This window comes from Elephantulus edwardii, unplaced genomic scaffold (assembly GCF_000299155.1).
Source record: "Elephantulus edwardii isolate Elephantulus edwardi_28Jun2011 unplaced genomic scaffold, EleEdw1.0 scaffold00151, whole genome shotgun sequence".
In the NCBI taxonomy this organism is placed as follows: domain Eukaryota; kingdom Metazoa; phylum Chordata; class Mammalia; order Macroscelidea; family Macroscelididae; genus Elephantulus; species Elephantulus edwardii.
In genome coordinates, this window is record NW_006399901.1 from 5,950,945 (window position 1) to 5,974,293 (window position 23,349).

The following is a 23,349-nucleotide window of genomic DNA, read 5'->3' on the forward strand; positions in this document are numbered from 1 at the left end:
CAGAAAGTTGGCTGACCCTGCATTCACTCTGCAGCCGCGGCTTCACTCCTGCTTGAGTCCCGCAGCCTGCTGGTGATCGGGGCACTTCCTACACTCGCCTCCTCCACAGCATCGCGGCCACCTGCACAGAGACACTTGATGGCTCTTTGCCACCCAACCTCAGCCCAGAGCCCGCCTGATGGGTGGTGCCCGCATCTCCCTGACCATTGGCCGTGCGCCCCGCGTGCTGCACACCAGCCTCCTCCTCGGCAAGTGAACTGGACTTGATGGGCAGTGATCCTCTGACCTTGGGGCCCTGGGACAGAGGTGGCTCCTTGAGTTATTATTTGCCAAAAAACTGTAGTTGTCACCCAAAAAAGACTATCCCAAATAAACTGAAAATATCGTTAAAAAAATATATACAATGACAGGCTCATAGACCAATGGAACAGAATTGAGAACCCAAAAATGGACCAAATCTATCTGTAGATAGCTTTAAAGAGTAGAAATTAAAATAAAGAGCAGAAATAAATGCCTTTCTCCAGAAGTTCAGGGTGCCACCTCTCCAGACAGACTCTATCTAGTTCAGCTTCTCATATCCCCAAATAGTCACTGCCATTGAGCTGAATCTGAGCCTGCATAGGGCGTCTGACACTGCGAACCTTAACAGAGAAAGACTGTCCAGCTTCCTTCCAGGAACCATGCTGGCTCTGAGCCAGCCGCTGGTGCATCCAGATGGCTGCAGGTGAGAAGGTTTTGGGAGTGGTGCGTTGTTAGCACACTACAAACTATGCCCCCAGAGCTCCTGTTGTGACCATTTTAACCACTACCTGTTGTTGTTACCGTTGAGATGTGCCTTCAAGTCGGAATCACTCAGAGCTGACCCTCCAGCGGATTTTCAGAGGCTGTAAATTGCTCGGGAGGAGACAGACGGTTCATCTTTCTTCCACTGAGAAGCTAATGGATTTGAACAGGATGCCTTTGGGTTGGCAGAACAACTCCTTACCACTAAGCCACCCGAGCTCCCTATAACCACTACAGGGCTTAGAATTCCCAGCACGTGATTATTTTTTTGTGGGGCGGGAGGGGGAGCACCATTCCATCCATAGCAGGGATGATACTCATCAGCTCAGGCCCTGAAGCCAAACCATCTGGATTCAGATGCCAACCCTCCCCTAATGAGCTCTGTACTTTCAGGCAAGTGTTAAAATCTCTCTGAGCAGTTTCCTTATCTTGAGAAAAGCTGCTGTTACCAGTGCTTCTCTCAGAGTTGCAAGGACAGATTAAATGGAATCATGAAAATTCCCATTGCTGTGGCATCTGAACGAACTCATCACTGACCCTCCAGCAGGTTTTCAAGAGACTGTAAGTGGCATGGGAAGAGATTGCCCAACTTTTCCCCTCGGAGCCGCTGCTGAAGCTGAGCCACAAGAGAAGCCACCGTTGGGCTGTCAGCGTAACTCCCTATGCGTAACAACAATGTGTAACACAATCTCCCCTGGGAACGATGCCTGCCAAATCGTAGACATTCTGACTCTACTCGTACAGCAAAATATTCATTATACATGCCTAGTGTTTATTCAGCGTTTGGTATGGATCCAGCCTCTGTATGAATTGCATCTCAATGTCAAGAAGACAAAGATTCTTACCACTGGACCAATAGACAGCGTCATGATGGATGGAGAGGAGATTGAAACTGTCAACAGCTTCATCTTGCTTGGATCCACAATTAACACCTTTGTTACCATTAGTCAGGAAATAAGGAGACGCACTGCACTGGAAAAAAGGGACCTTTCAAAATTCTTGAGGAGTAATGATGTCAGTTTGAGGACTAAGGTGCATCTGATTCATGCCATCATCTTCCTGATTACTAGCTATGCATCTAAGAGTTGGACAATTGATAAGGATGACAGAAAAAGAATTGACACCTTTGAGCTGTGGTGTTGGAGAAGAGCACTAAACATCCCATGGACGGCCAAGAGGACAAACAGATATGTCTTGGAGAGGGTGCAGCTAGAGTGCTCTTTGGAGGCAAGAATGATGAGACTTCACCTTACACACTTTGGACATGTTGTTAGGAGATGCTATTCCTTGGAGACAGACATGATGAGGTCAGCAAAAGAAAGGAAGACCCTCAACCGGGTGGATTGACACAGTGACTGCTGCAATAGGTTCTTTTGTTTGTTTTGACACAGTGACTGCTGCAATAGGTTCTTTTGTTTGTTTGTTTGCAATAGGTTCTTACGTGTCAGGAAGTGTGAGGATGGCACAGGATAGAACAGGGTTCAGATCTTTTGTTCATAGGGTAGCTATGAGTCATACTCAACTCGACAGCATCTAAGAACAAGTGCTTCGTTAGTGTGAGGGACTCTTAGGAAAGATCTGAGGTTGAAATCCACCAGCGTCTCATGAAAGATAGAGCCCTCTGCTCCTGATACAACATTGATGCTTGTGGGGCACTTCTACTCTGTCCTCTCGGGCTCTGTGAGTCAGAATGGATGGCGGCGACTGTAAGAGGTTTGTGGGTTTTTTTACTTTGTGTCAGATTACAGCTTGTACTTTGGAACACAGCTTTGTAAGACAGACCAAAACACTTTCTCCTCACATACAACTTTTAATTTTGGCCTGGAGAGAGAGACAGTAAATAGTTGGTGGGTAAAATAGACAGCTTTTGCTAGGGAGGAGGAAAGGAAGCAAAAAAGAGAAAGCAACATATTGGGGTTTTTTTAATTAAATTTTTATTTTATACTGGTTTACTTACAAAATTCTTATACACTGTTTTTCACACTCGATCTTTCCCATTTCCTTTACCGAGCCCTCCCCCCACCTATCAAATTGTGTGACCCTAGGATTAACCCCACCAGCCCCTGGCCATCCTCACCCCTCTGCTCCTATCCTCCGCCACCCGGATCCTCACACACATTACACTAGTTCTCTTTCTAAGGAATACTAAGCACAGTATACTTTGTAACTTGCTTCAACAAGACACAAGAACACAGTTACTGCCTTCCAGTCCTGGAAGATTGGCATCTGGCTCCGGGCGGGGAGAGCTGTCACATTCTTCTGTCCCCTCTCTCCCAGCCCCTCTCCCTCATTGTTTCATGTTGTGGGGTGGTTTCTTTTAGCCTTTAGAATTTTTATTAAAAATCCTTTGTTAAGGCAAAATTTACACACCTAAGGAATGCAATGATTGCAAGCTTAGAAATTGGTTATATAGTTAAAATTAACCATTTAAGAACATATCTAAAAACAACAATGTTTTGGTACACAAGAAATAGATGTGAGACCTTAAACCAGCATGGGTTAAAAGATTTCTTTCTAGTTCCTCGTTCCTTTTTGAAGTTTCCCTCAACACTGTGCTCATTGTTTCTTGACTTGTTGGTGAATCTACTCCAGACCATCTTCCCTCGGAGCTTCTGCATTTCTTTTCCTCTTTTTTAATTTTTTTTAAAAAAAATTTTGTACTGGTTTACTTACAAAGTTCATATACATTGTTTATCACACTAGATCTTTCCTGTTTCCTTAACCCACCACTCCCTTCCCCCATCACATTGTGCAACCTTATAATTAACACCACCACCCCCAGTTCATCCTCACCCTCCTGCTCCCCTCCTTGGATCCTCATGCACGTTTTGCTAGTATCTATTTTTACAGTAATGGTTTTATACAGTATTTATCCTCATGGGATTGAGTTAGTTCACTTAGCATAGTACTTTCCAGTCCCTCCCAAGTTAGATAGTGATTTTAAAAAATCATTGCTCTTGCATGCTGCGTAGGATTCTATCATGTGACTGTACCATAATCTCCCAATCCATTTGATCATGGTTGGACATTTGGGTTGTTTCCATGTTCTTGTGATGGTGAATAACACTGCTATGAACATTGGGGTACAAGTGTCTATTTGTGCCTCAGTTCTCCTTTTCTCAGGATATATTCCAAGCAGTGGAATAGCTGAGTCAGATGACATTTCTATGTTCAGTTTCTTGAGGAAACACCCAACTGCCTTCTTCCAGAATGGTTGCACCATTTTACAATCCCACCAACAATGTATAGGAGTTCTTATCTCGCCACATCCTCTCCAACATTCATTACATGCTGCCCTGCTAAACCTTGCCACCGCTACGGGGGTGAAATGGCATTTCATTGTGGTTTTGATTTGCATCTTTCTTATTGCCAGTGATTTTGAGCATTTCTTCATGTGTCTATTTGCCATCCAAATATCTTCCTCTGTGAAAATTCTCTCTCTGTGTGTGTGTGTGTGTGTTTACAGTCAAGTCAGATCCAACTGGCACAAGAAGCGATTGCTCCTCCTTCTCCAGAGGAGCATCTGGTGGATTTCTTTCCATGTCTTTTGCCCGTTTTGTATTATCAATCTTTTTCTTGTGGAGGCCCTATAGGATTCTGTAAACTTTTAAAATGAGATCCTTTCTTTTTTTTCTTTCTTTTTCTTTTTTTTTTTTTTGTTGGTTACACTTTAATACATCAGATGGGCTTTGGGGGACAGTGGGGCACATTCAGTCCTTCTTGGCAGCTGCCTTCCTCATGGCAGCCAGGACATTGCTGAGTTCTTCTCGCTTCCTCTTGGCGCGGATGTGTTTCCCCACCCTTTCCTTGATGAACTTGAGGGCCCGCTTGTCCTTGGAGACCTTGAGCAGCTCCATGGCGCGTCGCTCATAGGGTGCGAAGCCACACACCTCCCGGATCATGTCCCGCACGAACTTGGTGTGCTTGGTGAGGTGCCCGCGGCGGCGGCTGTGCCTCGGCTGGCTCACGTTCTTGGTGACTTTGTGGCCCTTGTTGAGGCCCACGGCCATAGGGTAGCGCACTGCCATGGCTGCTGCACGTCGACGGCTGCCGCGGCGGAACGAGATCCTTTCTTTTAAGGATTTCATATCTTTTCCTCTTTTATAAGCACAGAACTCAAATTGGAATAGGTGCCACCCTACTCTGGTGTGACGTATGTTAACTGGTAACATCCTCAATGGCCTCATTTCCAAGTCACTTTCTCAGGAATTAGAGGTAAGGAGTGAGCCCATCTTTTGTAGGAACACCATTCAGTCACACAACTCAAGAGATAGACACAGCTTGACTGACCTTTTTCTTTGAGAGCTTTGCTTCTCCTGTATAGAGGTCTGGACACATTGCAATTCTGGACAGATGACGAGGTAAGGGAAGAATGAAGTTGAACATTTAGATAATCTGGAGAAGGTCACCATGCTTCGGAAGGTGGAGGGTCAGCAAACGAGAGGAAGAGCTCCATCAAGGTGGATTGGCACAGTGACTAACAGTGGGCTGGAGCAGGGTGCGGGTGGCACAGGACAGGACAGAGTTCAGATCTTTTGTCATAGGGTCACTAGGAGTGACCTGTTGTTAATGTGATGGCACCTCACAATAACAACAATGGGCATGGAAGCTGCAGAGTGTTCTTGAAGGTTCTAGAAATATGGTCAGATGAGCAGGAGAATTGACCTTCTAGTGGCCTCGTGGTTAGAAGTGCACTGACAGCCCTAATACACGCAGTTCGAATCTACCAGCTCCTCTGGTGGGAGAAAGATGGACAGTCTCCTCCCACGAGATTTAAAGCCTCTGAAGGCCCACTGGAAGCTCAGCTTTGAGAAGGCTCCAGCTCCGTCAACTGGCTCTGTGACTCCTTTATTAAATTTGAGAAGCTGAACACATGTGAGCAATGAACCACTCTCGGCCCAAGTGGTCACCAGGTGGATGGAGTTAACAGCATCTCCATCCACTACATTCACCCTCAAAGAACATATACACCTGGAGCGGAGGGAATATGGCACTAGGAGTTGAGGCTTCTTTTTTGCTTTTGAAGGATGAAGAATGTATTCGGCCTGGACCTGCTACAGACATGAGTTTCTTGGAGAAACTGGAAGAGAAAGTGGGCAAGCATGCACACTTCCAAACGTATGTGCTTTGTTTGACAAGTAATTGTGTTAGCACCGTCTGTTTATTTTCCTCTGGCGTGTAGACAGTTTTTCCTTAGAGCGAAATATCGTCATGTTCATGAACTCATAACTCTGCATGCCTTTTGTCAGTAGAAATCAGACTCAACTCCCTTTCAACTGTAGGGAATGTAGGGTTATACGTTCTACTTTACTCAATGATTGTTACATTTTGGACCATAAAATATTCACATTTTTTAAAAAATTCAAGTATAAAACACACACAGTGATGCTTTTAGACCTGAAAAGAATCATCCAATGAGCATGTATATTTGTGTGATTTCTATAGCCACTATGAAGACCAAGATATACAGTAGTTACAGCATCACACAAGATCTGTACTTAGAAACATATTATATGGGGGAAAGGGATGTGAAGAAAATGGGCAAGATCCAGTGTGAAAAGCAATGTATTTGAACTTTGTAAATAAACCAGTATAAAATAATTTTTTAAGTAGGCTAAAAGATATAGAGAGATTTCAGAAGGCAAAAATGATATAAAACAGAAGTGAGAATGCTAAAAAATAAAGTGACAATTAAAAAACAACATGAACCATGTTATGGCATCAGAAAGACCTGGTTTCAAATCCCAACTCAACTACTTTCAAGGCTTGAAATCTTGGGCAAGCAACTTAATCCTTCTGCATTTGGATTTCCTTTTTCACAAGACAGGGTTAACACACTTACCATGTAAATTAACACATCCATCTGTTGCTTACCTCTGTACAGCAACGCACAGACCAGTGCTATATCACCTAGAAGAATGTTTGACAGGAAGACAATTTGAACCTGGCCAAGGGCCACAGATGAAAATCACCCACCTTTAGCTTGGTAGCACAGCTTCCTTTCCACTAGGCCAACATAGCTCTCTCTGGGTCGTCATCATTGTTATTGTTGTTTGATGCCGTCGAGTTGTAGACGACTCATAGCGACCCTTATGAACGAACAGCCTGAGCACTGTTCGTACACAGAGTTTCCGGAGGCAAGCCATTTCGGAAGTGGATGCCGCTCCTGCTTCCAGGCTTGATTTAGTCGGGAAGCTCCAGCCAACACTGTCCACCATGGGTGCCCATTACCACAACTGGCACATCACTGTCACAGACTTCAGCATCACAGCAACCACGAGTTACCTCTGTACGGGCACCCATGGTGGACAGTGTTGGCTGGAGCTTCCGGACTAAATCAAGCCTGGAAGCAGGAGCGGCATCCACTTCCGAAATGGCTTGCCTCTGGAAACTCTATGTACGAACAGTGCTCAGGCTGTTCGTTCATAGGGTCGCTATGAGTCGTCTATGACTCGACGGCATTAAACAACAACAACAACAACAACAACAATCTGTTGCTTGGATCAGATGAACCTTAGTTTTTTTAACCTGATATCCTTGCTTTTTAGCACTCTTTAAAAGGTCCCTGACAGCATATTTTCCCACAGCAATACAGCTTTTGATTTCTTGACTGCTGGTCTTGATTGGGGATCCAAGTAAAATGAAATCCTTGACAACATCACTCCTTGCTCTATAATCTGATAAAATAGGTAGAGAGAGTTCCCAAGATCCTTCTCGGTGGACAGCTTTCAAGCCTGGCTGTCAGTCAATTGACATGTTTAAAGACAACTCTCTTTACTCTTTGATTTGTGTGTTGGTGCATATCATTGGAGTTAAGTAGTAAAGGTCAGTGTAGGTCTATTTCTGTCTTGCAGCCGTAGACTGGCAGGTCCAAAGGGCAGAAAGAGAATTGGCTGGATGGAGTTCTGTCTCCTCCACTATGCAGGAGAAGTCACATACTGCACCAAGGGTGAGTGCCACACAGGTACTGTGTGTGTGTGTGTGTGTGTGTGTGTGTGTGTGTGTGTGTGTGTTTCCAGTCTGGGACCTCCAAGAAAGTCATGAGTCTGCTGAGGAAATAGCTCATCCTGCTCCAAGGTTCCACCTCATATTCAAGTGTGCCATTTGAAAAGTTGTCCCAACTGCTTTAAATAAGAGGCTCCCAGCCACCAAACGATTGTTGATCAAAAAGGCCCACCTCCAGGTCCTTACTGCCTTAAATAAGAAGCTCCCAGTCAACAAATGACTTGATCAAAAAGGCCCACCTTCCGGGTCCCAAATGCTTTAAATAAGGATTTTTTAAGTATTTATTAATTACCTGGCCCCGAAGAGCAATAATGTTGATACAAGAAACCTGATAGAATCCTAAGAATTCTATCCTAAGAATACTAAGAAATCCTTTTTAAGACTTCCCTTAATATTCCAGTTGTGATGGATTTACCTTTTCAGGGGAAAAATTCTATTCTGAAAATTTTTATTTCAAATTTATAGGATTCTTGGAGAAAAACAATGATCTACTTTACAGACATCTGAAAGAAGTAAGTCTGAAGCATAACTGTGTGGTTCCATGTTATACTGAACTTCAAGTAGTTCAGTAGGTTTAGCCTGCTGGGGTTTTTTCCCCCCTTTGCATGCAATGCATTGGAACTGCAGAAATTGTGGCTGGAAAAGAGCTTTCAGGGAGCTCTGGTGGCATAGTAGGTAAGGAGTTGCACTGCCAACCCAAAGGCAAGTGGTTCAAATCCACCAGCTGCTCCATGCGAAAAAGATGAGCAGTCTCTTCCCTAGTGATTTACAGCCTCTGAAAAACTGTTGGAGGGTCTGCTGTGAGTTGATTCTGACTTGATGGAAATGGAAAGGGGGGAGGTAAGTATGAGCTTCAGTGTGAGTGTGGCTTGGCTTATGGTAGTTCTGGAGTTCCAGCTATAAACAAGACTGAGTCCTTATACACCTCACAGTGGAGCGGGGAGGAAGGTCTCAACCTGCTCTTGTTCTCTTATTTTCTTACAAGATAATCATTGCCAAGTTTTCTCATCTTTCTCTTTCCTTTTATTCTTTCTCTGTTCTTCTCGTAAAACTTCCATACCTCTGTAAGAGTTTACAGTTGAGCTGAGTTACGCAAGTACATACTTAATGTAGAACTAAGGAGCTCTGGTGGCGTAGAGAATTGCACTTCTAACTCAGAAGCTGCACTCCTCTGGCACTTCTAATCCACCAGCTGTTCTGAAGAAATAAGCTGGGTGATCCCTTCCTGTGGAGTTTAGTTATCGTCCTGGAAGTCTGCTGAGCGTCAAAATCAACTCAGCAGTAATAATGGGGGTGAGGGGATGGGGAAATGTAGAATTAAATGTTTAAAATACTCAGAGCTGTTTTGAATATTGATGATTTTTTTTAAACTTTAACGAACTGAAATTTATTATCTTAGAATTTAGGTTACTAGACAGGCTCTCTCTGTCACTTCTAGAGCAAGTTCCTTGTTTCCTTCAGCATCTGTGTTGCTTAGAGATCTGCCTACGTCTTGGCCTTTCCTGATGTCAAGGATTGTCCTTGAACAGACGGCTGGGTCCAAGAACACTCTGGCAGTTCTTTCTGGGTAATTGAATATTGATGATCTTTGAAAATGTATGCACAAGAGAAAATTTCCAACCAGACAAAAAATCGACTCACTCCCACCCTTGACCCTAGATTCCCTAGTTTCTCTCCCCCAAGAGCAACTCTTGTCCCCTGTACATTGTGAATTCTTACAGGGATAGTACAGCCAGTCTCTGTATATGTGTATATGTGTGTCAGATACTTATTGCTACCATAACAGAAATACCATGAGAGAGTGGCTGTGAAGAACAGAAATTTATTTTCTCGAAGTTCTGGAGGCTGAAAGTCTGAATCAGGATGTGGATCATTCAAGTTTTTTCTGTGAACCTGAGTACCTGGTGTCCCCCAGATGTTCCCCCAGATGTGGGACCTCACGCATACATCACCAAGCTTTCCTGACAGCCCCTTAGCAACTTCTGAAGCAGCTGATGCACACCTTTCTCCCCACATACAGGTGCTGTGTTGGTCCCAAAACAGCATCCTGCAGGAGTGTTTCCTCGTGACTGAGTTAAAAAGCCGAAGGAGGCCGCCAACGGTGAGAGGGAAAGGGCTCATGGAAAGGTAACAAAAAATTCACCCAGATGGTGCGGCTACCCCACTGCCTGACTTCCTACGCTGTCCTTCCACTTTGACACAGTGTCACTTGATTGGTCAAAAAACCCAGTAAAAACAGCTGCTATGATGTTGAGTCTGATTCATGCAGAGCTCATGTGTGTCGGCTTAGAGCTGTGCTTCATCAGCTGTTCAATGGCTGATCTTTCTGAAGGAGTTCACCAGGCCTTTCTTCTGAAGTACCTCCAGATAGACTCAATCCCTCAACCTTTCAGCTAGCAGCTGAGCACATTAGCTGTCCCCATCTCTTACTTTGTTGTTGCTCTTATGTGCTGTGGAGTCGATTATGACTGAGAGCAACTCTATGAACAATGAATCTGAACCCTGTCCGTCTCTTACTGTTTTTGCTCTTGTGTATTATTGAGTTGGAACTGATTCATCGCTGACCTTCTAGCGGGAGTTTTCAGAGGCAGTTAATCACTCTGGAGGAGATGGCCCATCTTTCACCTGCAGAGTAGTGCTGAATGTGAATCGTAGCCTTTGCGTTGACTGACAGCCCAACTCCTTATTACTAGGGTACCAGAGTTTAGTAACCTGGTCCAGTATTTGTTCACTGAGCATGGTGTGGCCAGGTGGTGTTCTGGACACAGGATGGATCCTCCAATCACAAGACAAGCCTCAAGGGGCTTACAGTGTACTGGGAAGACTGGGCAGGAAAATCCTGTCATGCCAACAAGCATGCAAGTGTCAGCAAGGAAGCGTGGTGACAGAGTCAAGGAATTTGGAGGCAGATGACTGTGGGACACTGACACATTGTGGGCAGAGGCTTGCTCACCTTCCACTTATATTGAGCAAGCTCAAGCATTTCAGATCAGAACACCCACAGCATGCTGTCAGGGAGCAAACTACTCACAGCAGGCAGAGCAATCCAAAAAAGAGAGTCCAAGTTTGAAAGGCAGCAGCCAGGCCTGCTCTCAGCATGTTTTCTCACTCGCACTCTTTCTCTCCATCTCTCTCTCTCTCTCTCCTCTCCTCTCCTCTCCTCCTCCCTCTCCCTCTCCCTCTCTTTTTTCCCCTCCTCCTCCATCTCCCCTCCCTCTCCCTCCATCTCTCCCTCCCTCCTCCTCTCCCTCCCTCTGCCCCCCTCCCCCTCTCCCTCTCTCCCTCCTCCTCTTTCTCTCTTCCTCTTTTCTCTTTCCACCTCTGTCTGTCTGTCTCTCCTTCTCTCCATAGGTGGGGACTCAGTTCAAAAACAGTCTGAGCAGCCTGCTAGAAATCCTCATCTCCAAGGAGCCCTCCTATATCCGGTGCATCAAGCCCAATGACGGGAAGGAACCGAGTGAGTGGCGAAAACTGAAGCCAAGCTCAGGGGAGTAAAGCCTGGAGAAGGGCTGAGGTGTCAGCGGGTTCACACCCTGCACACTGCCATGGGCCCACCTACTGTCCTCTGTGCATGGGTGCCTGTGACAAAGCTACACAGTCATCGATTTGCAGAGGGTGGGAAGGAAGAGCGAGTAAGTGGAGCCAATTGGGTGTAAGACAATAGAGAGTGGAAAGGACTGAGGCAAATTGGAGGAGGCACATGGGTGGAAAGGAGCTGCTCTCTCCTGACCAGTAGTGAGACCCCGGACCCAGGATGGTCAGACTTCATTTGTATTTTATTTTATTTTAATCAGAAATTCAGATTTTTCCTGCCATTTCCCCATTTTAGAAACACAGCTAAACAAACAACCAAACCTAGTGCTTTTGAGTTGACTTTTTAAATTTTTATTTTATTAATTTTAATGAACATTTACAGAGATTTTTGGATTTCCATTCATTCATTGTTGCACTTTTCTCCCTCCCCCCTCCCCACCTGCCCCCCTGCACCAGTTCGCTCCTCTCTTTGAAAAGTAAAATTTCTTCATGGGTATACAGTCCCCCCGTCCCAGTACACTCCACTATGCAACCTTCATTCTCGACTCTTGTCATAACCATAATACCCAATCATATATCGCTTTTAAACTGTTCTCTCCTTCATCTGTTTCAATGCAGTCTACATAATTTATCCAGTTTTTCTTAGTCTTACCCCAACCCTGATCAACTTTTAACAACGCAACAGAACAGAGTAGACCTGCCCAGTGGGTTCCCGCCACTGGGACCTTTAAAGGAAGCAGATTGTTGTACCTTTCTCTGCCAGAGTAGCTGGTGGATCAGAACTGCTGGACATTCAGTTGGCAGCCAAGAGCTTAATCACTGTGCCACCAGGTCTTCAGAAAAGCAACAGAAAACAAAGAACACGCCTCACAGCTGCTGCATCCATCCCAAGTCCTAACCACCAGCCCGCACCGGGTTGCCAAGGCTGTAAATTGCAACAGGGAGAGACTTCTCCCATGGAGCAGCTGGTGGATTTGAACCACATGCCTCTGAGGCTTGTCGATTAGCTGTTCAATATGTTACAGACTACACCCCGAGATTATAAAATTAATCTGAAAAACATGCCTTTGGCCAGACCCAAGCTGCTGGTTGAAAGGGAGTCACGGGGCTTCTTCTTCGTTATTGTTGTTTTCCTTCTGCCCCAAGGCAAGTTTGATGACTACCTTATCAGGCATCAGATCAAGTACTTGGGGCTGATGGAGCACTTGAGAGTGAGACGGGCTGGCTTTGCATACCGGCGGAAATACGAGCATTTCCTGCAAAGGTAAGATAAACTCAAGTTAATTGAGTGGAGCAGCTACTGAGGGGGAGGAGGGCCTTGAATATGGTTATAAATAAATTCCCACACACGGTCAAATGCCATAATGGTTACACTTCGTGAACAGTGTTTGGTGGAGCTCCCAGATTGATTCAGGTTTGGAAGCAGGAGTGGCATCAACTTTTTAAACCACATGCCTCTGGAAGCAGGAGTGGCATCAACTTTTTAAACCACATGCCTCTGGAAGCAGGAGTGGCATCAACTTTTTAAACCACATGCCTCTGGAAGCAGGAGTGGCATCAACTTTTTAAACCACATGCGTCTGGAAACTCTATGTTCATAGAACATAGAGAAACAATGATAGTTATACAACAGGGTTCAGGTCTTTTGTTCATAAAGTTCCTATGAGTCACACTCACCTCAGTGGCACTTAACAACAACAGCTCCCCCTAAGGAATTTGGTTCAGTTCTTTTTTTAATTTTTCTTATTATTATTCATTTTAATGAAAATGTACAGAGACTTTGAATTTCCATTCATTCATTGTTGCACTTTTCTCTCTGCCCACCCCTCCCCACCCCAGTACACTCTTCTCTTTGAAAAGTAAAAGAAAAATTCATTATTTTACAATCCCTCCCCCAGGTCCACTCCACTATTACAGCCTTCGTTCTGGACTCTTGTCATGACAATAATAACCTAATCACATATCCCTTTTAAACAGGTTTCTCCCTCATCTGTTTCAATGCAGTATACATTATTGAACACATCTTTCTCAGTCTCTCCCTAACCTCAAAGTCAGTCCTGTTTTACAACAGTGGCACTATGCAGTATTTGTCCTTTTGCGACTGAGATATTTCACTCAGCATAATGTCCTCCAGGGTCACCCATTTTGAATAATATTGCATGAGTTTCTTGTTTTTCAATGTAGCTAGTATTCCATTGTGTGAATATACCATAGCTTCTCTATCCATTCGTTTGATGATGGGCTCTTGGGTTGTTTCCAACTCCTTGCTATTGTGAACAAAGCCACAATAAATGTGGGTGTGCATATATCTGCTTGGGTGGCGGTTATGGTCTCTTTAGGGTATATTCCCAGTAGTGGAATTTCTGGGTCAAATGGCATCTCTATTTGCAACTTTTTGAGAAAGCACCACACCGCCTTCCACAGTGGTTGCACCATTGTACACTCCCACCAACAGTGAATAAGGGTTCCAGTTTTTCCACAACCTCGTCAGCATTTGTTGCTTGCTGTTCTGTTAAATTTTGCTATTCTGACTGAGGTGAGATGATGTCTCATAGTTGTTTTGAAGGAAGTTGGTTCAATTCTTAACTGCTATTGCTGCCACAGGGAAAGATATATATCATTCCAGAGATTCTGAAGGCTGACTCAGTCTACCCACATTTCTTGATTTTATCAAGCCTGTGTCTTACTTCTTTTTTTAAAAAAAAATAATAATAATAGAATCTTTATTTAAGTCCCATCTGCCAACTCAGTGTTTTACACCAACTCAGGAGCAAAAACTTTCACAGGCTTCACAGCTTTTTATGTAGGCGCTGCTTTTGTGGGAGCGTCAGAAACAGCCATTGCTGTCTTTTTAGGTGCTTGTTTAACCTTTCTTGCTTCCTTGGCCCTGAGAGCCTGTCTTTGCTCAGCCTTTCTAACTCCAGGCTTTTTGGTTCCTCTTGGCCACTGTATCAGCAGGAGATGCACCAATGAGGGCGGTCTGGAATTTGACTGCATGGCAGGTTCTTTTCTAATGGATTTCTTCTCATTGGCCCTTTCTGAGCTTTCTTCTGTAGAGGGCAGTCCAGTTTATCAATGTGGATTCCTTTTGGAAAGGAATGCCGACTTGCATTTTGCATTAAGAAACTAGAACCCCTTCCCGTAGATCCTGGTGTAGGGCCTCCTATGCCCAGGGTAGATTTTGTACCCGCTGAAATAGCACTGTTCAACCTACATGGCTGTGGCTTCAGGGGAATGGGGAAGGTGGTGAAGAGAAAGAGAGGATTATCATGCCTGTGTGTTGTTGTTGTTAGGTGCTGTCAAGTGACCTGTGACCCATAGCGACCCTATGTACAACAACTCTGAAGCCTGCCCTGGCCTGAGCCAGTCTCACTGACTCCAACACATCTATCCCCATTGCCCCAGTTACTGTATCAATCCATCTCATCCAGGGTCTTCCTCTCCTGCGCTGTCCCTCCACCCTTCCGAGCATGATGTCCTTCTCCATAGTCCAGTCTTTCCTGGCCACATGCCCAAAGAATTTGAGAAGGAGATTAAAAATCCTAGCATCTAAGGAGAAACTTGGTTTCACTCTCCAAGACATTTGTTTTCTTGGTGGTCCATGGTATGTTCAAGACTCTTCTCTAGCACCACAACTTGAAGGCATTGAGTCTTCTATAATCCTTAGTCATTGTCCATTTCTCTGATGCATAACAAGTAATTGTGAGGACCATGGCCTGGATCAGGAGCATCTTAGTCTCTAGACTGACATCGTTGCTTTTCAGTACTCTACTTTTTGAACCCTGCTTGCTGAAACTGAGGAGGACCTGAAGCACCTGCTGCAGAGGGTCAAGGACTGCAGCCTTCAGTATGGATTGAGGCTGAATGTCAAGAAGACAAAGATTTTTCACCACTGGACCAATTGACAGCATCAGGATAGATGGTGAAGAGATTGAGATTGTTAACAACTTTAGTCTGCTTGGCTCCATGGTCAACACTCTTGGCACCAGTAGCCAGGAAATAAAAAAAGTATTGTGATGGGGAAAGTAGGTTATTAGGGACCTCTCCAAGTTACTGAAGAGCAATGGTGTCACTCTGAAGACTAAGGTGCGTCTGATACAGGCTATGGTCTTTGCACTCACTTGTTATGCATCAGAGAGTTGGACAGTGACTAGGAGGATAGAAGGAGAATTGAGGCCTTTGAGCTGTGGTGCTGGAGAAGAGTCTTGAGGGTACCATGGACTGCCAAGAAAACAAACAGATTCATCCTGGAGAGGGTTAAACCAGGCTGCTCCTTGGAGGCAAGGATTTTGGGGCTTCATCTGACATGCTTTGGACATGTTGTAAGGAAGGACAGATCCTTGGAGAGGGACATCATGCTTGGGAGGGTGGAGGGATGGTGCAAGAGGGGGAAGACCCTCTATGAGGTGGGTTGAGTCAGTGGCTGGGGTAATCGGGATGGGTGTATCAGAGGCAGTGCGATTGGCACAGGATAGAGCAGGGTTCAGGGCTGTTATACATAGGGTCGCTATGTGTAGTGACTGGATGGCACATTAACAACAACTTTTACAATCAAATGCATGATCCGTTTCCTTGACTTGCCACCAGGGGCAGACGTTAGCTGTGCTCAGTTTCCTTGACCTGCCACCAGGAGGCAGACGTTAGCTGTGCTTAGCTGAGGCCAGTCATGAGCTGGCTTGGGAGGGATCCCCTAGGCTTGATGAGCTGTCAAGAGCATTGAGGTAGTGGTTTAAGAGGTTAAAGACTATAGCTGGAATCCTCGATCTTTGTCTCATAGCTGAGACCTGCTTCATTATCTTTAAAAAGGGGATTAAAATGTCTACTTTGGAGAACTTTATGAGAACTTGCTGATAGACCTCACCAGCACCTCTGCCGACTGCCATCAAGTCAGTGCTGCACAAAACAATTCCCCTGCTCTATGCCAGGTCACCATTGATAGTACTCTCAAGCCCTTCAGTGTGGCCATTGTGTGTTTTGAGTGGCTTCCAACCTAGGGGACTTACTTCCAGCATTAATTGGGCAATATGCTGTTGTGTTACAATATTCTATTGTGAACAATATTCTGTTGTGATCAGAATCAGAGATTTCAGTATGGATTGCATGTCAATGTCAAGAACACAAAAATGGCAGCTTCATGATGGTTGGAGAGGAGACTGAAACTGTCAACACCTTCATCTTGTTTGGATTCACAATTAACATCATTGGTACAGCAGTCAGGAAATAAGGAGACACATTGCACTGGGGAAGTCTGCAGTTAGGGACCTTTCCAAATTATTGAGGAGTAGTGAGATCAGTTTGAGGATTAAGGTGCATCTGATTCAGGCCATGGTCTTTCCAATTACTAGCTATGCATCTGAGACCTGGAGAATGAATAAGGATGAAGGGAAAAGAATTGACACCTTTGTGCTGTGGTGTTGGAGAAGAGCACTGACCATCCCATGGATGGCCAAGAGAACAAACAGATGTGTCTTGGACAGGGTGCAGCCGGAGTGCTCTCTGAAGGCAAAAATGATGAGGCTTCAGCACGCATACTTTGGACATGTTGCTAGGAGGGGCTATTCCTTGGAGAAGGACATGATGCTGGGAGGGGTGGATGGTCAGTGAAGGAGAGGAAGACCTTCAACCAGGTAGACTGACACGGTGACTGCTGCAATGGGCTCTTGTTTGTCAGGAAGTGTGAGGATGGTGCCGGCTAGAACAGGTTTCAGATCTTTTGTTCTCAGGGTCACTATGAGTTGTGCTCAACTTGACGACACCTACCAACAATAATTTTCAGAAGATCACCAGGCCTTTCTTCCACGTCTGTGTTTGTCTGAAACCTGTCCACTATGGGTGCATAGCTTCCAGCACCAGAGCTGTAGCACACAAACCACCTCAGCACGTGAATCACTGAGTTCCCAAACTGCTTGTCTGCCGTAGCTTCTCTGGCAATGAACTGTACTACATCAGTACCACTAAAACAGCAGCAGCACATGCTCCAGATAAGTGTGACATTGTTATTTCTGCCTCTCAAAATGCCTGAATGGCAGTTAACTCTTATTGTTCAATTCATTAGGCTCCTCTTTGGCTGTTTGTTGGTGTTAGGTTCTGACCATAAAGTTGGAACCAACCCACAACTGACCCTTCAGTGGGGTTTTCAGAGGCAGTAAATTGCAGTCATTATTCAACTTTCAGATTGTACAGAAGACAATGGAAAATACCATGGCTTGGCTCGGGTGCACCTTAGTCTTTAAACTGACATCCTTGCTCTTTAGCACTTTTGAGGATCCCCAGGCACTTATCAGTGTCCCAAGGATATTGTATTTAGTGATGAAACTAGGTTCCTAAATCAGCATCAGGGTTGAATTAGTCTTGAAAACGCCTATTGCTCTTAAGGATGACATGGGCTCTTCTGTGCTGGATTGACGGTTGTGTCTTAAGTTGATGTAGCCATTTTAGAAAGTCAGGTCTAATCACCCAGTCTGTTGAAAGCATTCCTCTTTTTCCTTGATGTGTGAATCTGAGGTTGGCACAGGATAGAGCAGGGTTTAGACTCTTGTACACAGGGTCACTATGAGTCACAAGTAGCTCGGTGGCACATAACAACAACAACAACATCATGATAAGAATGCTATACTAGTTTGAGTAGTGGGTATGTCACAGGTTTGGATACTACAGCTTCCTCTGTACCCCTTTCCTCTCCCTCCAGGTACAAGTCCTTGTGCCCAGACACCTGGCCACACTGGCCTGGGCCTCCAGCAGAGGGTGTAGAGCGGCTTATCAAGTACATTGGCTACAAACCTGAAGAATACAAGTTAGGGAAGTAAGTGCTCCTCTGATCAATGGTCAGTCTATTGTCTTGCTTTCAAAATGTTTCTATCCAATTAGAGCCTGGAGAATGTGATTTCTTAGAGCATTGAATAAGTTTACAAACAGATTCCTTCCATCTGCTCAATCGTAGTAACTCCGGTGGCATCACACACAGCGCATTGTGCTGTTAATTGAGAGATGCATGATTCTATTTCACTAGCTGCTCTGAGGGAGAAGGGTGGGCCTCTTCCCCCCATGGAGTTGGTCTCAGAAACTCAGTGGAGGGTCACCACGGGTCAGAAGCTTGGTGTTGGTCTAAATTAGAAGGGCTTTGGTGCTGCCTCACCTTGCAGAGGAAGTTCCAAGGAGCCCTTTCACAGCCCCGCTCGGCAGCCAACACAGGTCTCTCTCTGCTGGCCCACTTCCGTTCCGTGTGTCCATTCAGACCTCACTTCCAAGCTGTCAGCTGTGAAGGCATTAGCATCTCAGGGAGTGTTCTGGACTCCTGTCCACTGGAAGCTTTGTGGCAAAACTTTGTGGCGAATCAACAAGACTTTATTTTTGACGAGGGATAATTTGATAACAAGAAAATAAAGTCCAGGTTAGAGGATCCTTCCCCGGGCTGTGGAGACTCCCAGTTTCTGGGGAATCTGCCTTTGAATCTAAGTATTAATCAATCGGCTTTTCTTCTCGCCTGTATTCATCTCCTAACTCCTGCTTGTCTGCCCTCCATCTTTATGCTCTTGGTCTTGACCTACTCCATCAGTCAGTTTCTGATCCAAATCAGAACTGGTCTCAGTATGTCTATCCTCAGGGAAGAGGTCTTGGGGGTCAGGTAGTGTCTGCCCTCAGACTTGGGTCCCGACAGTGGGTGCTCTGGGGAATTTCATTCTCAAGGTCAAGCTTGTGGGTTGTGTTCCATTGAGTCAGAACCGACCCATAGCTGACCCTCCGGCTGTTTTCAGGGCAGTTAATTGCATGGGAGGAGATTGCCCATCCTCCTCCCACAGAGCAGCTGGTGGCCTCGAACCGCATGCCTTCAGGATTGCAGCACAGCTTCTCGCCACTAGGCAGGCGATCTCGCTCATTCCCGCTGACTTGGTGCTGACTAAGGGCTGACCCTCCAACATCTGCCCATCTTCTTCCCTTGAAGCAGCTTGTGGATTCGAACCATCAGCCTTTGGATTATCACTGTAATGCCCTACAGATGCCACCAGAGTTCCCAGGGCCAGACCACAGGGGGCCAATATTTGAAGCTTATCTTGATTGTTTGCTGGAATCTTCTTTTAAACTTAGACCCATATCCTTGCTTTCACATTCTAAAACCCAACTTGAAACAATGTCAAGTTAGAATGGCAATTGATCAAAGGATAATGAAGATAATCTTTTCTTTTCCCTCCCTCTCACTCCTAGAACCAAAATATTTATTCGTTTCCCCAGGACTCTGTTTGCTACTGAAGACGCCTTTGAATTTAGCAAACATCAATTAGGTATGATTTTTGCTGTGCTCTGATTTCAATAGAAAGTGAAATCAACACGTTTGGCTTGGGGCTAAGTCTTACACTAGGGTGTCTAATATTAAATGTTACCGCATGTGTTGTGTAATGCTGCAGTGAATATTAGTAGTGTGTATCTGTTTGAGCTCCTGCTTTCAAATGTCTGAGGTAAAGACCTCAGAGAAGCATTTGCTTTGCAAACCAGGAAGGTGGTGGTGGTGGTTGTTAGGAGGTGCCGTCGAGTCGAGTACGACTCATAGTGACCTATGAACAAAAGATCTGAAACCTAAACCCTGCAGCCAGGAGTCAGCTGTGAATGCTAAATGAAATCAGATGAGGGAACAATACAAAAATAATCAAAATTGCTTGGAGAGAGAGAAGTTTGCCTTGGAAACCAAAAGTGGTCTGTTTAAAGCTCAAGTGATGCGTGTGCTTGTTACTAGCCTAGAATCCTTCGGGGCAATTCTGCCCTCTGAAGATTTCTCAGTGATTTAACTGGAGGACACCCCACAACTACATACAAGGTGCATTTGAAGTCCTTTCCATCATGATCTCACTTTATACTCAATACAAACCTACAGAAGTCAGTGTTATGTTCATTTTTCACTTAGGAAATCACAAACGACCCTATATAGCATTGAAGCAGCAGAGCTGGGATTTGAACCCGGGTTCTATCTGGTTTCAAGATGTAGGCTTGCAGCCACTGCATTATCTTTTTTCACTCTTACCAGGCACATCAGTCATCAAGGTCTTGTTAGGGGTCAGGTGTTGAGTCTGCTGGCCTGAGCCAGCGTTTTCTAACCTGCAGGAGAGGACAAGCCTGGCCTCTTGTAGGAGCTCAATGCCCATTATAGGGAGAGGGTTGGTGGCGGGCAGGGACGCCGAGGCGCCAGTGTGTGTCTTGTGGTTACTCAGACCTGAGTCCTGATGCTGCCACATAGTCGTTGCAGGAGCAGCTTGTCCTGCCTGGGTATTAAGTTCTTTTGTGAAGTGTCCTTGTAAAGCCTGCCCTCAGGGAAAGGGTCCTTCGCCAAGGGGAACAAATAAGTAAACCCAGTTCAGCACAGTTCTGGAGCAGACTCACATTGAACTGCCTGCTTAGAGGCTGTGGTGGAGTCCCCTCCCATGTCAGCCAAGCACAGTATCACTCTGAGGCCCTTCTGTCACTGCTCCTCTGGGAGGCAGGCAGAGGCTATTCTAAAGAAGCCCAAACCAAAGCCATTTCACCAGAACTTTGTGTTTTTCTCTTAAGTTGCAAGAATCCAAGCCATGTACAAAGGCTGCCTGGAGAGAAGAGCATACCTGAAAACAAGACGTGCAGGTAGGTGGGATTGAAAGCGACCTGTCAGCTGGGAGCCTGCATTAGCTAGTTCCTTCCTGACGTGGCCCTGCCATCCTGGTCCTGGTCTAGTGACCTGGGTAGGGCCACCCAAGTTCAGTTCTGGGTTGAGCCTCATTGTTCTTCCATGAACCGGAGATTGTGTGTTCCATGGGGATAGTATATTCAATTCATTGTATGTGCTTGTTAGTATATGCATGTCTACTATATGTATATATCTCTCCAGAGTACTGAAGAGCAACGACGTCAGTCTGAAGACTAAGGTGCGCTTAATACAGGCCACAGTCTTTGCAATTACTTGCTATGCATCAGAGAATGACTAGGGGTGATAAAATGAGAATTGATGCCTTTGAGCTATGGTGCTAGAGAAAAGGATTGAATATATCATGGACTGCTAAGAGAATGAACAGGTTTGTCCTAGAGAGGCTGAGACCAGGCTGCTCCTTGGAGGCAAGAATTCTGAAGCTTCATCTGACTGACTTTGGATGTGTTGTAAGGAGGGACCAGTCCCTGAAGAGGGTCATCATTTTTGGGAGGGTGGACGGACAGCACAAGAGAGGAAGACCCTCAATGAGATGGATTGATTCAGTGACTGAGGTAATAGGGATGGGTGTGTCAGAGACAATAAGATTGGGACAGGATAGAGCAGGGTTTAGGGCAGTTGTACACAGGGTTGCTATGAGTTGCAGACGACCTGATCCCACATAACAACATATGCATGTTTGAAAATAATTTTTTTTTTACAAGCATTACTGAGGGTACCATGGACTGCTAGGAAAACAAACAGATTCATCCTAGAAAGGGCTAAACCAGGCGGCTCCTTGGAGGCAAGGATTCTGAGGCTCCATCTAACATACTTTGGACATGTTGTAAGGAGAGACCGGTCCTTGGAGAGGGACATCATGCTTAGGAGAGTGGAGGGACAGCGCAGGAGGGGAAGACCCTCTATGAGGTGGATTGATTCAGTGACGGGGGTAATCGGGATAGGTCTGACAGTGTGATTAGTACAGGACAGAGCAGAATTTAGAGCTGTTGTACATAGGGTTGCTGTGAGTCGCAAGCGACTCGATGGCACATAACAACAATAAGAAGCATTACCAGGGTCCTTCAAAGGCTCCCTGTCCCTCGCCTCTCCTGAGTCTTGTACTCGCCATTCCCGCAGCTCTGACTGAGCTCTGGTTATTTCTGTCGACCTGCTGCTGACCTTTCACTGGTAAAGTTTGCTGACCCCTGTGCTGTGTGGACAGACCACTACTTAAGCTGTCATTGTGCACTGACAGTTGTGTTGTTTCTGGGTGTTCTCATTTTTACTTATAATAATTTTTTAAAAGAAAACTGCTGATACAATAGAAGCATTTAAAAACTATTTAAGGGCCAATATTCAGAAATTAGGAAGGGGGGAAAAAAGAAATTGGAAGGAAGCAAGCCAGAAATCTCATTTTAATGTGTCCTGATGTATGTACACACCTTAATTTTTACACGTAGAGCACAGGGAGCTCTAGTGGCTTAGAGGGTAAGGAGTTGTGCTACTAACACAAAGGTTAGGAGTTTGAATCCATCCATCTACAGGAAGAAGATGGACAGTCTACTGAATAATTTACAGTCTCAGAGTCTGTTTTCAGCTGAGACTGTTTTGACTTGATGGCAATAGGTTTTGTTGAAAGGGGGAACTATTGAGACCCTAAATTACCGCAAGTGCCACTCACATCCCCGAAAACAGCCTGGGGAAGATGATGCCCTGGCACCAATGTGGGGTATCCTAGCTCACCCTCTGTGTGAACCCCTCAGGTAAGAACTGTTGTTGTTGTTGTTATGTGCCATCGAGTCGCTTGCAACTCATAGCGACCCTATGTACAACAGCCCTAAAACCTGCTCTATCCTGTGCCAATCGCACTACCTCTGACACACCCATCCCGATTACCCCAGTCACAGAATCAATCCATCTCATAGAGGGTCTTCCCCTCCTACGCAGGAGGTAAGAACTAGAGCCAATAATAATCACCCTTGAGGCTTCACGGGGTGCTGTGGTGGGAGCCTGACATATCCTTGCATTTGATGGTGATCTAAACTCTTTGTGTGGGGAGGGGGAAAGAAAATGTACAACCATGAAGAAAAAAAATGAAGAAAATAATTTCTGATGTTTTAAAAAAAGAAATAAAAATTTTTTAAAAATAATTATATGGTAAGTAAAAATAACAAAACAATATTGACAAAAAACCAAACCAAAACAAAACAAACACCCCTGTTTGCGACTTACACTGCAGAATGACTAATTCTAACAAAGCTTGGTGTAGCTCAACGCACTGCTAAGCCCCTGCACTGCCTCTCAGGAGGGTCAAATCCCTTGTGACTGCACAAGAGAAAGGCAGCAGTCTCCTGCAGTGTGGTTTGTTGTTGTTGTTG

General features: G+C 45.2%; 1 protein-coding gene and 2 pseudogenes across 1 annotated transcript in view; 2 read left to right on the top strand and 1 right to left on the bottom strand.

The window, feature by feature from the left end:
• The window catches only part of LOC102872874, a 1,555-nt pseudogene extending 1,299 nt beyond the window's left edge, over positions 1-256 (top strand).
• Positions 1-23,349, top strand: part of MYO1H (myosin IH) — a 92,058-nt gene that overhangs the window by 58,535 nt on the left and 10,174 nt on the right. The window contains exons 13-21 of the mRNA XM_006894898.1: positions 5,810-5,901; positions 7,638-7,732; positions 8,254-8,300; positions 9,809-9,889; positions 11,140-11,245; positions 12,469-12,586; positions 18,011-18,124; positions 19,525-19,601; positions 20,860-20,928. Of these exons, the coding sequence (XP_006894960.1) occupies positions 5,810-5,901; positions 7,638-7,732; positions 8,254-8,300; positions 9,809-9,889; positions 11,140-11,245; positions 12,469-12,586; positions 18,011-18,124; positions 19,525-19,601; positions 20,860-20,928 (799 nt within the window). The remainder of the gene's footprint in view (positions 1-5,809; positions 5,902-7,637; positions 7,733-8,253; positions 8,301-9,808; positions 9,890-11,139; positions 11,246-12,468; positions 12,587-18,010; positions 18,125-19,524; positions 19,602-20,859; positions 20,929-23,349) is intronic.
• On the bottom strand, positions 14,077-14,538 carry LOC102856910 (annotated as a pseudogene).